General features: G+C 36.2%; 1 protein-coding gene across 3 annotated transcripts in view; it reads left to right on the top strand.

Moving 5' to 3' along the window:
* Positions 1–16,430, top strand: part of Afg1l (AFG1 like ATPase) — a 207,183-nt gene that overhangs the window by 127,167 nt on the left and 63,586 nt on the right. For all 3 annotated transcript variants that reach the window (XR_003300862.2, XM_026389658.2, XM_026389659.2), the window contains exon 8: positions 14,114–14,196. Coding sequence is in view for 2 of the 3 variants with exons in the window: in XM_026389658.2 (XP_026245443.1) it covers positions 14,114–14,196 (83 nt within the window). In the remaining variant the exon portion in view is untranslated. The remainder of the gene's footprint in view (positions 1–14,113; positions 14,197–16,430) is intronic.

Genomic DNA, 16,430 nt, shown 5'->3' with positions numbered 1-16,430 from the left:
TACCAACCAAAAAAAGCCCTGGACCGGATGGGTATACAGAGGAGTTTTACAAAACCTTCAAAGAAGAATTAATACCAATACTTTTCAAGCTATTTCAAGAAATAGAAAAAGAAGGAGCTCTTCCAAATTCATTCTATGAGGCCAACATCACCCTGATCCCGAAACCAGACAAAGACACTTCAAAGAAAGAAAACTATAGACCAATATCTCTAATGAACTTGGATGCAAAAATTCTCAATAAAATCCTGGCGAATCAAATACAAAAGCATATCAAATTATGCACTATGATCAAGTAGGAGTCATCCCTGGGATGCAAGGCTGGTTCCATATACGGAAATCAATAAATACTATTCACCACATCAATAGACTTAAAGACAAGAACCATATGATCATCTCGATAGATGCAGAAAAAGCATTTGACAAAGTACAACATCCCTTTATGTTCAAAACACTAGAAAAACTAGGGATAACAGGAACTTACCTCAACATTGTAAAAGCTATATATGCTAAACCTCAGGCTAGCATCATCCTAAATGGAGAAAAACTGAAGGCATTCCCTCTAAAATCTGGAACAAGACAGGGATGCCCTCTATCACCACTTCTATTCAATTTAGTTCTTGAAATACTAGCCAGAGCAATTAGACAGACAAAAGAAATTAAAGGCATAAAAATAGGAAAAGAAGAACTTGAATTATTGCTATTTGCGGATGACATGATAATATATTTAACAGACCCAAAAGGGTCTACAAAGAAACTGCTAGAGTTAATAAATGAATTCAGCAAAGTGGCAGGATATAAAATCAACATGCATAAATCAAAGGCATTCCTGTATATCAGGAACAAAACTTCTGAAACGGAAATGAGGAAAACCACTCCATTCACAATATCCTCAAAGAAAATCAAATACTTGGGAATCAACCTAACAAAAGAGGTGAAAGATTTATAGAATAAAAACTACAGAACCCTAAAGAGAGAGATAGAAGAAGATCTTAGAACATGGAAAAATGTACCCTGTTCATGGATAGGCAGAACTAACATCATCAAAATGGCGATATTACCCAAAGTTCTCTACAGGTTTATTGCGATGCCAACTGAAGTCCCAACGGCATTTCTTGTAGAAATAGATAAAGCAATCATGAAATTCATATGGAAAAACAAAAGACCCAGAATAGCAAAAGCAATTCTAAGCAGGAAGTGTGAATCTGGAGGTATAGCGATACCAGATTTCAAACTGTACTACAAAGCAATAGTAACAAAAACAGCCTGGTACTGGTACCAAAACAGGCAGGTGGACCAATAGAGGTACAGAATAGACGACACAGAAACCAATCCACAAAATTACAACTTTCTTATATTTGATAAAGGGGCTAAAAGCATGCAATGGAGGAAGGATAGCATCTTCAACAAATGGTGCTGGGAAAATTGGAAATCCATATGCAACAAAATGAAACTGAATCCCTTTCTCTCGCCATGCACAAAAGTTAACTCAAAATGGATCAAGGAGCTAGATATCAAATCAGAGACACTGCGTCTGATAGAAGAAAAAGTTGGCTACGATCTACATACTGTGGGGTCGGGCTCCAAATTCCTTAATAGGACGCCCATAGCCCAAGAGTTAATAACAAGAATAAATAAATGGACTTACTTAAACTAAAAAATTTTTTCTCAGCAAGAGAAACAATAAGAGAGGTAAATAGAGAGACTACATCCTGGGAACAAATTTTTACCCCTCACACTTCAGATAGAGCCCTAATATCCAGAATATACAAAGAACTCAAAAAATTAAACAATAAGATAACAAATAACCCAATCAACAAATGGGCCAAGGACCTGAACAGACACTTCACAGAGGAGGACATACAATCAATCAACAAGTACATGAAAAAATGCTCACCATCTCTAGCAGTCAGAGAAATGCAAATCAAAACCACCCTAAGATACCATCTCACTCCAGTAAGATTGGCAGCCATTATGAAGTCAAACAACAATAAGTGTTGGCGAGGATGTGGGGAGAAGGGTACACTTGTACACTGCTGGTGGGACTGCAAATTGGTAAGGCCAATTTGGAAAGCAGTATGGAGATACCTGGGAAAGCTGGGAATGGATCCACCATTTGACCCAGCTATCGCCCTCCTTGGACTATTCCCTGAGGATCTTAAAAGAGCATACTATAGGGATACTGCCACATCAATGATCATAGTGGCACAATTCACAATAGCTAGTCTGTGGAACCAACCTAGATGCCCTTCAATAGATGAATGGATAAAAAAAAATGTGGCATCTATACACAATGGAGTACTGTGCAGCAATAAAAAATGACAAAATCATAGAATTTGCAGGTAAATGGATGGCATTAGAGCAGATTATGCTAAGCGAAGCTAGCCAATCCTTAAAATACAAATGCCAAATGTCTTCTTTGATATAAAGAGAGCAACTAAGAACAGAACAGGGAGGAAGAGCATGAGGAAAAGATTAACATTAAACAAAGACGAGTTAGGGGAGAGAAAGGGAGAGAGAAGGGAAAGTATATGGAGATGGTAGGATACCCTCAACGTTACACAAAATTACATAGAAGAGGATGTGAGGGGAAAGGGGGGGGAACAAGGGAGAGAATTGAACAACAGCAGATGAGGTAGAGAGGGATGATGGGTGGGGAGGGGAGGGGGGATAGTAGGGGATAGGAAAGGTAGCAGAATACAACAGTCACTAATATGCCTATATGTAAAAATGTGAGTGTGTAACCGATGTGATTCTGCAATTTGTATTTGGGGTAAAAATGGGAATTCATAACCAGATTGAGTCAAATGTATGAAAGATGATATATCATGAGCTTTGTAATGTTTTGAACAACCAATAAAAAAATATATAAAAAAAAGAAGGGGAATAGCATGGATGGTGAAAAGAGACTCATCATTATACAAAATACATGTATGAAGATGTGAATTTGGTGTCAACATACCTTATATATAATCAGAGATATGATAAATTATTGTATAATGGTGTATTAAGAATTGTAATGCAAAATAAATAAATAAATAAAATCATTAAAAAGTGGGGGCTGGGATGTGCTACAGTGATTAAGTGCCCCGGCTTCAATGCCCATTACCCACCCCCACAAAATTTAGTATCTTTTCAATCATTTTCCTATACAATTACATGCATATGTCTTTATATATGCCCAAACACATAGGTTTCTTTTGTTATAAATTAATGCTATAGTAGATACACCCTAAACTGGGTTGTGCTTTTATCCCTTGTAGGTAAATATCATGGAGATCTTTTGATACCAAATATTACTCAATCTCATTCTTTTAGATGGCTATCTTAGATTTTACAGTGTAGCTGCACTATTATTTTAAAACTGATCTGCTATTTTTATATCCTTAGCTTTATTCTAGATTTTTACTTTTCAAGCAATACTTTAAAAACATCTTTGCTAATGTATTTTTATTGTATATGAGTTGATATTTCTGTAGGTTAGATTCCTAGAAATGTAATTTCTAGGTCAAAGAATCTTTACAATTAAAGATTTATTTTATTTTTGTCAAATTTTACTTTACCTGTGTATTGACTAACACTAAAAATTAAATTTGTAGCTACTTCAGATATTATTATTGGCATCAGGGTTTGAACTCAGGGGCCCTTTACTGAGCCACATCCCCAGACCTATTTTGTATTTTATTTAGAGACAGGGTCTCACTGAGGTGCTTAGCACCTGGCTGTTGCTGAACCTGACTTTGAACTCGTGATCCTCCTGTCTCAGCCTCCTGAGCCATGGGATTTCCTCAAATATTATTTTTAGAGAATCCCTATTAATCCTTGTTGAACACAGTAAGATATATAAATAAATGACAAAAAAATCACATGGAATTGAGGTATGATAGTTTCGGAGTTTTATTGGATATTGCTTGTACGTAATTAAATCAGCAACTGGCTATTACAAAATTATAATTAGCAAAATATTAAAGAGTGGTAGAATTTTTGAACTTTTATTCCATGCCTTATTTTGAACATAGAAGTTTATAGTGGTTAAGTACACAGCCTGCCAGGCATGGTGGTACACACCTATAATCCCAGCTCTTTAGGAGACTGAGGCAGGAGAATCACCAAGTTCAAGGTCAGCCTAGGCATCTTAGTGAGACCCTGTCTCAAAATAAAATGCTAAAAAAGGGGGCTGAGTGTGATGATGTAGCTCAGTGGTAGAGCACTTGCTAGAAAGTGCAAGATGCTGGGTTCAATCCCCAGTAAACTGCCCCCACCAAAAAAAGTGTAGAATCTACTCACCTGAGTTCAGCTGCTGCTTCCTTCAACTGTGATAGGCTGAATAACTCTAGACATAAATCTTTTTTGAGCTTGGCATAGTGGCACATGCCGTAATTCTAGGAGGAAGGAGGGAGGCTAAGACAAGCGGATCGCAAGTTCAAAGCCAGCCTCAGCAACTCAGCAAGGCCCTTAGCAACTTAGCGAGATTCTGTCTCTAAATAAAATGCAAAAAAGGGCTGAGGATATGGCTCAGTGGTTAAGCACCCTTGGATTCAATCCACAGTACCAAAAAATTAAAAAATAATAATAAAAAATATCTTTTTTAACCTCAGATATTGCATTGCCAAATTGGGGCCAATAATCCTATTTTAAAAAGGTATTCCTCCAGATGCTGGTGCTTTGCCCGTTTAGGGGAGATGGGCGTCCAGTTACTTTGAAAATATTTTTAATGACATATCCAGAAACTCATTGTTTCAGAGGAAGATTAAGATGTTCCACATCCAGATCAGGATGTTTGGGCATCCTCATGGTGCTCAGAATGAAACTTAATTTATGGCATAAAATATGATCAGAAACCCAACTCTAAAAACCTACGCTGGGCTGGGGATATAACTCAGTTGGTAGAGTGCTTTCCTTGCAATGCACACCACCCTGGATTCAATCCTCAGCACCACCAAAAACAAAAACAAAAACCTAGGCTCATGTAGTTTGAGATGTTAAAGTCCTTCACTGACTCAAGTCTGTAGTAGCTCATCATAAAGGTCATTTTTCCACCCCTTCTGTACATTTTTCATTGTGGATTTGTCAATCCTTGTGAATTAGTATTTTAGGTCATCCAAATTTATTAATGCTTATCAGAAAAATGATATGTTAATGTCATCCTAGTTGACAAAGTTGATAAAGATTCTTGTTCTCTATAGTTTCTTGTTGACATTTTAAAGATGACAAATACCAACACACTATGAAAACTCTTAATGCAATCAGACTATTCCAGCTTTATGAGTCCTTTGTCTCCTTAAATTCTACTGTTCTCGTTTGTAATTCGAATAGTTGACAATCCATAGATCTTTATGTCTTTTACTGCCATGTGGAGGATGGTAGTTTGTGGGGTTTTTTTTTTCATTTTATTCATCCAAAAATAAGCTAGAAGAAAGTCAGTGCCACCAATCTCTATTTCTGGGATTCTTGGGTCATAAACTAACCTTGAGAGGTCCCATGGCTTTTATTGCTTGGACATTGTGATTGTTTCCTTGCGTTCTGCTCCACCTCTCTGCTATTGTGGAATACCCATGTAATTTAGATTGAATGATCAGAGGTGGGGCTTGATTAAGCTAAGACAGAGGTCCTCAACCCTGGCCCATTAGAATTATCTAAGGAGCTTAAAACAAAATAAGTTAACAAAACTTCCTTCCCCAAATATGCTTTCTACGTACTTCCTGCGTGAAGCTAATGTGCACCCAGTGTGGAGAACCACTGGTTGCCATCTTCCCTCCCACTTGCATTGGATCAGGAAACTCATACCTAGACTAGTTAGTGTGTGCTATTTCCCGGGATATAGGAATTGGTGGTGGTGGCTATAATCAGCATATTCAGAGCAGTTCAGGACTTTTTGTTTCATCAATGTGGAAATGTTCTTGTCTCTTCTTTGTCATGAGTAAACCCTGCCTTGTGATGAAACTCTTACTCAAAGGAGGGCAGAACTGATAGATTTGAAAAGAGCCAGGGCCTTAGTTAACCTGAGTTTTCAGTTATGTGATTCAGTAAATCCCTTCATTGTTTAAGCCCTGTTGAATTGGTCTTCTCATAGATGTTGACTAAAAGCACTAATATACTCTTGGATAATTGCTCCTAACTCAGAATCTTTGCCTTGATTCCATGTCCTGTAGCTCTAAGCCTGATATCTATTCTGGATATCTGTACTTGGAGAAGTCTAAAAATGCTCAAATCCAGCATACCACCAAACTCTTTCTCAGTTCTTTATGGATGGTGTAACTGTGTGGTTGTGTAAGTCAGAACCCCAGCATCCCTCTTCTGCTTCCCTGTGTCCTTTATCCTGAAAGTAGTCAAAGTCTGTTGACTCCTATCTCTGATCCACTCACTTTTCTGTTTTTATGTTGTTTTTAAGGCCCCTTTCACTTTTTTTCTTTAATTTTTTTGTTATTGTTGTAGACAGACACAATATCTTTATTTATTTATTTTCATATGATGCTGAGGATAGAACCCAATGCCTCACACGTGCAAGGCAGGCTCTGTACCAGTGATCTACAGCCCCAGCTCCAAGGCCCCTTTCACTTTTTCCTGGATTTTCCCCATACCTGCTTACTGATCAACATTTATTCAGTTATTTTCTTCTTCTAGCCTCTTCCTCAAAATGAAACAATGATTTTTAAAATTTAAATATGAACTTATCTCTGCTTAAAATTTAAATTACTTCCATGTTATGGACTTAGGATATGATCTTTATTCTTTAAAGTAGTTTACCAAGCCTGCAGGATATGAGCTCTTGCCAGCTTCCATGGCCCCATTCTGGGCCACTCTTGGAATATGTGCAACTGAAAGCATCTTAAATCTTGTACTCAACATTTTTGCTATATTGAACTAATTTTAGATCCCAGATGAACCAAACTTACTCTTGCATCTATGTGTCATAGGTCTCATTTCCTGAGTTTGAAACATGTTTCCCAATTTTCTCTTCCTCACCTGGGTAACTCTGCTTAATTGCCATTTTCCTCAGATTAGTTATTTCTGTTGTTTTCCATAGTACCCTGTTCTTATTTTTTTTGCTGTTGTTGTTGTTAAGTGAAGTTTATTGAGATGTAATACAGTAAATTTCTCCCTGTTTTAATATACAGTTATTTAATTTTGACAAACTGGTCTCCCGCTATAGTTTCACTTTTCCAGAATGCTGTATAAATGAATCATGCAAGTGTACCCATTGAGACTGATTTCTTTCACTTGGCATGAAGTGTTTGTGATTTTCCATGTTTGGAGAGTCAGTAGTTCATTCCTTTTATTGTTGAGCATTATTCCATTGTATGGATGTACTATAGTTTGTTTTCTAATTTTCCAGTTGAAGAACAATTGAGATGTTTCCCATTTTTAGCAACTAAGATGAAACTACTGTAAATATCTACTTCCAGGTTTTCATGTGAACATAGGCTTTCATGTCTTTGTTTCTGCTGAGTAAATAACCAAGCAAGAGATTATTAGGCTATGTGATAAGTGTATAATTGAGTTAATAAAACACGGACCAATTTTTATATTAGCTATACCATTTTACATTCCTACAGTAATGTCCGAGAGTTCTAGTACTTGTATATTGTCTTCAGTATGTGATATTGTCAAGTTTGCTTCTGTTTTGTTTTCTTTTTAGCCATTTTAATAGATGTGTAATGGTATCACATTTGGATTGAATTTACATTTCCCCGTGTATTCATGATGTTGTGTGCCTTTTCATATGCTTATTTGGTGAATGTCTATTCAAGCCTTTTGCCCATCTTTTGATTTCATTATCTGCCTTTTTATTATTCAGTTATAGGAGATCTCTACTCTAGAATGAAGGCATTATCAGATATGTGTTTTGCAAATATTTTCTCCCAGTTTGTGGCTTGTCTTTTTATTTTCCTGCTATTTGCCCTGTTGGTAAAGGAGGTATATCCCTTACACTAAATAGTATGAGATGGCCAAGCCCAAGACACTGACACTGGGCAGATGATATTGGAAGTAGCTTAGTAGTCACAAGTATTTGCAGCCTGGGGGGAAGAGGACACCATACACAACTTAGTTTGTAAAGATTGTTCAATGATCTTTCAATTTTAGAGCAAAGATAGGTTTTTTTAAGGGACTGTCTATTGCACTGTGATATAACCCAGCCTGATCTTTCTTTGTTGTTGGGCTAATTTGCTTGGTGAGTAGAATACTCTGTCTATAGCTGGGAAATGGCTCCTTGAGGAATACATGAGGAAAATTCTTAATTTTATTTCTTTCATTATTCTAGATTCCATGTTGATCCAATCATCCTTTACATTTCCCATCTTCATTTTAACAATTCTATTGTGCGCTACAATATTTGTAAGCTAACAGATGATTTGGGCAAATTACATTATTACAGAAATCTGTTGTTAGATGAAGCTTCTTAGTCTTATTAGTTATACTTTAATGTGGGCTTACTTCCTCTGGGCTGTTGATCTCATACATTCTTTTTAAAAAAATTTTTTAAAAATATTTTTATTAGTTATTGATGGACCTTTATTAATTTATTTGTTTATATGTGGTGCTGAGAATTGAACCCAGTCCTTCACACATGCTAGGCAAGTGCTCTACCACTGAGCCACAACCCCAGCCCATACATTCTTTTTTTAAAAGAGATTTTGGCTTTTTTTTTTTTTTTTCAGTGCCGAGGACTGAACTTAGGGCCTTGTGTATGCTAGGCAAGTGCTCTGTCACTGAGCTAAATCCCCCAACCTCTCTCCAAGAGATTTTATTCAGCACCAATTATTGTCACTGTAAGAGGTTCCAGGGAAGTCTCTCCAGAGGCAGAGACCTCTACTTGAACTTTACAGGCTCTTGATCATGTTGCAGAAAAGAACTTAAGGAGGTGTCAGGTTTTAGCCAAGGGAGGAAGAGCTTTATTCGAAAGTAAAAGGTGAAAGTCTACACCTTTAGAGCAGGTGTTCGCTATCTCCAGAGCCAGTTCTACCCCCAGGGCTTATAAGTTTGGGTTTTTATCAGAGTAAAATTAGTTGGAATATGTTTGATCCGTAGGGGCTGGACTATTTTCAGGATTGGGAAATACTGAGGAAGGCTGTGTTTCCTCCTTGGGGGTCTGAACTGGTATGTAGGTTTCAGATTACATCTACTCTCTTGCAGTTGTATAGTAAGTCTGGTGGTTGATCAGATGGTCAGGCCAGAGGGTGGTGGTCCAGTCAGATGTTGGCCTCTAGCTTCATGCAGTTGATGGTCTATTTCTATTGAGGTCTTGTTCCTGCTTTGCTACATTCCAGAAAATTTATAGGGAACTGGAAAGTTCCAGAGTAATTTATTGGCTCTTCAGTATGTTCTTACCTTTTTGGTCTCTTTCCATCTCTTAGGCTCCTTTGTCCAGTTCACAAGTTGTTCACAAGCCATGGGACCTACATTCCAAAAGGGACATTTTCTCCTTTAGGAACTCAGTTTTCTCTATATATTTCTAAACTTTTATCTCATTTGGATACTTTTTTTTCCTGCTTCATTCAGAAATGAGGATATTTGTGATCTTACCCTTAGATGCCAGGGCTTGGATCTATCAGCCCATATTTTCTAACTATAGCATATATTAGAGGAAACATCTTAACAAATAGTGACTGCTCACTTGTCTATCTTCAAAATACTGATGTTATTCTTTTGCTTTGGTTGTGATCTAAAACTTTTTTTTTTCCACAAGTCATGATGAAATGATGGGGTGTACTCTTCTCAAGCTAAAACTAAACTGTTCTATATGCTGAACATGAATAGGAGAAAACAGTTGCTCAGAGAAGGAAACCATCAGAAAGGGAGATCTTTTCTGGAGTGGGCAGAGAGGACACTAATAACTTGATGGGCCTTTTGCTCTGGGCAAGTACTAGTTGAAGATGCTAGTAAGAGGAAGGTATAGGTTTGAAAAAGGGAATTGTAGAGATCCACAAGAGAGTTTAGAAATATTATTAAATGGGGGCTTGGGGATTTACCTCAGTGACAAAGCGCTTGCCTAGTATGAGCAAGGCCCTGAGTTTAGTCCTTGGCCCTTGAAAAACAAACAAAAAACCCCATCAACAACAATTATTAAATGGTTTTTGTTTTAAACTAGATGAAGGAATAAAAGTGAATGATCAAGCTTTGAATAGGACATGTAAAAAAAAGTGAATGACAAGCTCAATTTTGAAAGTATTCAAAAGTCTGAGTACCCAGAGTTAACAGAGAGATAGAATTATCATAGGGGCAAACTCAGGCTATGCCAACGGATTTGATAGATAACAGGTCTATGAGGTAAAGACCCACTGAATCAGTGCTTCAGGAATTATTTAAGAAAAATTATTTTAATACTTATTTAAGAACTAGGGAAGCCTTTATTGAAGATTACTACAATAAGAATCATGTTTTTTGAAGTAGGCTAGAGAAATGAGCTCAATTTCACATTTAACAATATATAGGTTATTTTATAGCCATTAGCAGAGTATGGGTGTCAGTGAATGGAAAATTCTTAAGATGAGACAACAAGGCTATAAAGATTCTTGCTAAATCAGTTGGACAGGATTCTTGCTAAAGATAGACCAACGACTGAGAGAGCAGAGGTGAGGAATGAAGTACTTGATTAGATGAGGATGGGGGATAGTCTTGCTTAAACTGAGTGCAGCAAGGTGGACATGAATGAACCACTAATACCTACATGAGAAATAGAGCTCTTTACAGTCTGTGCTTAAGAGGTTAATATGTTGTGACTTTAAAGGATTTTCTTCACAATGTTTATTATTCTTCAAACTGGAAATGGAGTAGAAGCTATATAAAGTTATTGTGTGAGGTGGCTTTTGTTTTTCTTAGTAATATTATTCAGGATTGCTAACAACACAGACAATAGATTTGAGGATAGTATAAGTTGCTGTAATGCATTTCTTTTAGTCATACATTTTCTTTCCAAAGTCAAAGGCTCACAAGGGTGGGTCAACTTCTTTCCTTGTATTCCCCAAATTTCCTAATTGCATACCCAGAATATATATTTGTATTTGTCCTTTGTATGCATGTACAAACTATTTTAAAATAAATTCATTTCATGGCTGATTAGTGTTATGGTGTCACACATTGGAATTGGATAGTGGTATGGGGGGTCACAGGTTTTGTAAATATACTAGGAAATTACTTAGAGATCAGACCCATTAGATTTATCCTCTACTTGGAAATAGGCTAGCTTTCACCCTCTTCTACCTTCTGCAAATGTATTGAGGCATCTAGGCTGTGAATAAACTCTGAATATCTGAGATTTATTTTTCTTTAAAAAGATAAACTGGGTGTTAGTATTTTTCAGACAATTAAGAGCTAACATCTAAGGGCTTTGGTTATAGTTCTTTTGCTGCTGATTAGGTATTCCTCAGTGGTGATTAGTGAATGTACAAATGCAATCATTTGTTAGGGCTTAATCACTCATGTCCCAGAAGTTAGTTACGCAGAAAAAGAAATTGAAGCTTGTATAACTTCCATTAGCCTTTTTTTAAAATAGGAAATTTCTTTTTCACTAAATTAGGAATGTGGAGTCATATAAGATAAATTTTGGTTTAAAAGAAATAGAGAACTTGGGCAAATACATTTGTATGACTACATTGATGTACTTTGAACTGTTTTGTCTATAATATAGACAATGTGAATAACTGGCCCTTACCTACCACATGGGGCAGATTTCCCTAAGAGTATGACTTACTTCCTAAACAAGTACTTTTTCTTCTTCTTCTTCTTTTTTTTTTGGGGGGGGGGGGCTGGCTCATTGAGCCCCCACCATCATAGGAGGGGGAAGGCATATCTTTCCTCAGGTTGATCAAAGTTGAAAAGGAGATCTGACAATAACCTTTTTTAACACAGGTCATATGAAGTAAGAGGAGGGTGGAATGCATGTATTTGGAATGCTGTATTCCTTTCTGGTGGGATGGGTTATAGAGCTCAACCGACCTCTATAGGTACTTAAAGTAAGGCCAGCAGGGAGGGAGGGTTGAACAACTTGGAACAATGAATCAGGGGTGTCTGGCTGCTCAGGCCAAGCAGTATAAGGAGCCTTGCATTTGGTAAGTTTAGGGGTTGTTCTTCAAATGTATGGTAGAAAAGCTTAACTTTGTAGGCTTCCTTAGAGGACTGGCTTCTTGGGGAATTTTTTTATAATAAGGAAATTCAAATGGATATATCAAAATGCAATATATACTTTACACCTTCCAGCCCAGTTTCCTGGGTCTTCATTCTTATGGTTACCAACTGGCCCAGATTGCCCAGGACTTCCTAATGTTAGTACTGTAAGTTCTGAGTCCTGAAACATCCTCCATCTTGGGGAAACTCCTCAGTCCAAAGGAGATGGTTGGTCTCCTTCTTTCAGTTCCCAGAGCCCCTCAGCAGCTATAGCATGAGAGGAGAGGAAATACTTTTTCATTGGCACTCTGTGCAGTCTTCTCTCTGAAGTGCTGGTGATAAAGAGGCCTGACATAGCAGTGCAACCCAGGAGAGAATTTCAAGGAGGAAGAATGTTGCTACTTCTCAAGTGTGCCCCCACGTTACTAGTCTGATGATCTATTGTTGCATAATAAATACCTGTACAGGGCGTGGTGGCGCATGCCTGTATTACTAGCAGCTTGGGAGGCTGAGGCAGGAGGATTATGAGTTCAAAGCCAGCTTCAGCAATGGCGAGGCACTAAGCAACTCAGTGAGACCCTGTCTCTAAATAAAATACAAAATAGGGCTAGAGATGTGGCTCAGTGGTTGACTACCCCTGAGTTGAATCTCTGGCACTTAAAACAGACAAATAAAATAAATAAATAAATTCCTGCAACACTTAGAGGCTTAAAACAGTATTACTTATTGTCTATCTTGGTTTCTATAGGTCAGGGAATTGGGGAGGGCTCAGCTGGCAGTTCTCTCAGTACAGTAGTCACTGTAACCTAAATAGCTGGGGACTGACTGATCGACACCTTTGTCTTTATGTAATCTCAGGGCCTCTCCACGACCTTTCTCTGTATGGAAACTTAAGCTTCTCATGGTTTAGGGGCCTCTAGGGAGTTAGATGCCAGCACTTCAGGAGTCCAGAAGTATTCTAGCCAACAAGTAAAAAGCTGCTTCAAATGTCACATCAGTTATTGTTGCATAGCATCATTTACACCAATCTTTAGCTGTAAGATTCAAGGGCAGAGCATGGAGCCTACTTTGTTTTGATTGGAATACCAATATCCCATTGTAAGAAGAATAGGCTAGGGTGGAGGGTTGCTATCTCCATCTGTCTTTGGAAACTACTATTTGACACAATTATCTTGGACCCCAAAATTACACTACTAAACAGCTGCTGCCGCCCTTGTCCTTTAGTTTTCTTTGCTCCATCAAAGTTTTCAGTGTCCTTTCCTACTGCAGATGCTTCCTTTCAACCTGAGTCATCCTGTGTCACTAATGTCCTTTCTTTATTAATCCTTTGTTTTCCATCTTCCAAGGTGCATAAGTGCACATAAATACACACACACATACACCAAAACTCATAACAACAAACGAACTTTTGCTGTGCATACCTTGATCAGTTGGATTTGGAGGCTGTATAGATACACACACACACACACATTTATTCCAGAAGAGTGGTGACCTAAGGTTTTTTGGACAAATCAAGAAAAAATTTATAGGCTGATTTTTTAATTTGGATTAAAAATGAAAATTGCTTTATGAAAATTTATGAGGAAAAATTATGTTTTAACAACTTCACCGCTATATTAATGAAAAACTGCATTTTTCAAATTTGTTGTGCTTAAGAGTCACAAGTTATTCTTTCTCCAGCTTTTCATTTCAGATTAATGGATATTAGGGTATATTTCCTTTCACCTTAATGTAGTTATTTGGGAAATTTGCTGACAGTGCTATTTTTGGCAAAGTTTCAGTAAAACATAGTGCAAATCTTGATTTTTTAACTATTATTTTACTGGCTTTATATATGTTTAATATTGCAACTTTAATTTTGTGAATTCTACATGAATTTTATTGTTTTGTCCTAAGCTCATTATTTCATTGAAACATTTCAAAAATTAAGAATATATATAGTTTAGCAGAAAGCTTATAATTCTGAGCCACTACTTATTTAAAAATTTTTTTTTCTGTTTTTGGATTGCAGGAATACTGTAATACAGTTCAGCTAGATTCTGGGATAGATTACCGGAAAAGGGAACTCCCAGCTGCAGGAAAACTCTACTACCTGTAAGTATTTGTGTGTGTGTGTGTGTTTGGTTTTTAAATTATATTTTAATTTTCCAAGTTCAATATCTAATAATTTAAAAATGGGAAAAATAAGCATTTTAATTATTATGAAGACTAGTTCTGCAGTCCATGATTTTTAAACAAAATGTTTTATTAACTTCTTTAAACTGTGCTTTGACCATTCATATTTGCATCATTTATAATGTGTGATTGGATGAAAGCCTAATTAGTTTTTTGGGGAGGAGTGATGACAGATGGTTAGGAAGTAATGAGTACCCTCTTAGAAGAGGCTCTGATACTAAGAGAATATCTTTAATGTGCTAAAGTAATTAATTATTTGTGGACATCTTCTGACAAGTGTGCCATTTCCATTCCCCCAAAACTGTTGTTTTATTTTGTTAGACAATCTGTTTGTATTTATAGTGGTTGATTGACTTCCATACATAACTGATGAAAAATATATGTTATATGAAAATACAACTGGATATATTTTGCAGATTTTAAAAATAAGATTCTCCTGAGTAAGAGCAATTAATAATAATAAATGTATTCAGCATGTGCAGTTAATGCAGAAAAACAAATACAGTTTGTTTTAAAATGTTATTTGTGAGAACCTGAAAAGGAAAAAGTGCTTTACAAACGCAAACTGTTGTTTAGTATATGCCAACAGAGTTTGGCACATAGTGGGTTCTCAGTAAATAGATCTGTCTGAGGGCTAATTGTAATTTAACTAAAAGGCATGTTTCTGGTAATTTAAATTTTGATGACAACGTGCATATGAGAGGTTTAGAAAAGTTCTTGTCTCTGCCACCTTGTAAGCAGAAGTACTTTCTGTTTTTGAAGCAGAAATTAGCTAGAAAAAATCACATAATTAAAATTGCATACTTTACAATGTATCAAAAGGACTATTTTAGTTTATTATTCAGATCCTGATGATTATTCTGGGAAGTTCTTCATCCACCCTTAAGGACTTTGTCTTTAAAGTACTTTATAATTTTAAAAAATTCTTATAGCACTATTTTTCTGCTTTAACTCTGACTTTTTCTTCATAGTGTCTTTTATTCTTTTCTTTTTTTTTACATTCATAGAAGCTTTATTTAGAATGATCAAAATGGAGGAAGTCCAAATATCTGTCAATTGTAGAAAGGATATAAATTGTGGTATATGCATATAATATATTATATTCAATCATAAAAATGAACTAATGATTAATGAGCACAATAGAATGGTTAAATCTTATAAATCAGATTGAGAGAAAGAAGCCAAACAGGGTATAGTTCACAGTGTTATTTCAGTTATATAAGTGGAAGAAAAGTAAAAAATAATCTGTAATTTTAGAATTCAAGATAAAGGTAAACTTTGGGAGGAGTGTCATATAATAAGATAATGAGTTTATTCTGTATAATAGTCATTTTCAATCTTAAGAAAAAATGAAGCCAAAGCTTTTAAAATTAACCTGATTCTTATGTGAATCTGAAATCAAACTCTGTAAATCAAATGGTTAAAAGGAGCGCCCTCTGATGTAGGGGACCGGAGCCTCTGAGCCTGTCTTCTCCTTGCCTTCCTCTGAAGGCCATTTGACACTTGGTAGAACTCTTTGAAAAGAACTCCTTGATAGCTCTACTTGAAAGAGAACTGAAAATGACTTTAGTTTAATTATATTTCTAAAGCCCGCATTAGATTCAACCTATTCTCATTTTTTAAAATTTTAAAAGTATTTTATTTTATTAGTTATACATAATAGTTGGATTCATCCTGAAATATTCATACATGCATTAAATTCAATTTCAGTTCATCATCTTGCCCCTTTTCTTTCCCCCATTTCTTTTATTTTTGGTGTTTCCTGTTGTTCTATTTTTCTGATATTCACAATCTTTTTCTGATTCTTCATTACATATTTCTTGCTATTTCAAATTTCTGGTACTTACAAATTAGTTTATTGTTATTCCCTTTATTCTTTTTTTCAAAAGAGGTAACTCATTTGCCGCCCCCCCCCAAAAAAAAATATATCCTCATGTGGAAGAATTAAAATATTTTCCTAATGGATATATCTTTAAATAAAGATGACAGTTGGGTCTAAATCATGAAATCTGTTTCATTGTGCCAAAGAGGTCTCAGTGGGATTTACTGGAGGTGAAAAAGCTGCTTTTGCTTGAAGCATAGCCATTTTCTCTCTCTGACTTACCCAATTTTGTCCCTTGTTCTTCCTGAAAAATGTAAGATGATTCTTTTTT

The sequence above is a fragment of the Urocitellus parryii genome, chromosome 8, assembly GCF_045843805.1.
Source record: "Urocitellus parryii isolate mUroPar1 chromosome 8, mUroPar1.hap1, whole genome shotgun sequence".
In the NCBI taxonomy this organism is placed as follows: Eukaryota; Metazoa; Chordata; class Mammalia; order Rodentia; family Sciuridae; genus Urocitellus; species Urocitellus parryii.
Note: the sequence above shows the minus strand (reverse complement) of the source record. Positions and strands in the feature narration are given on the sequence as shown.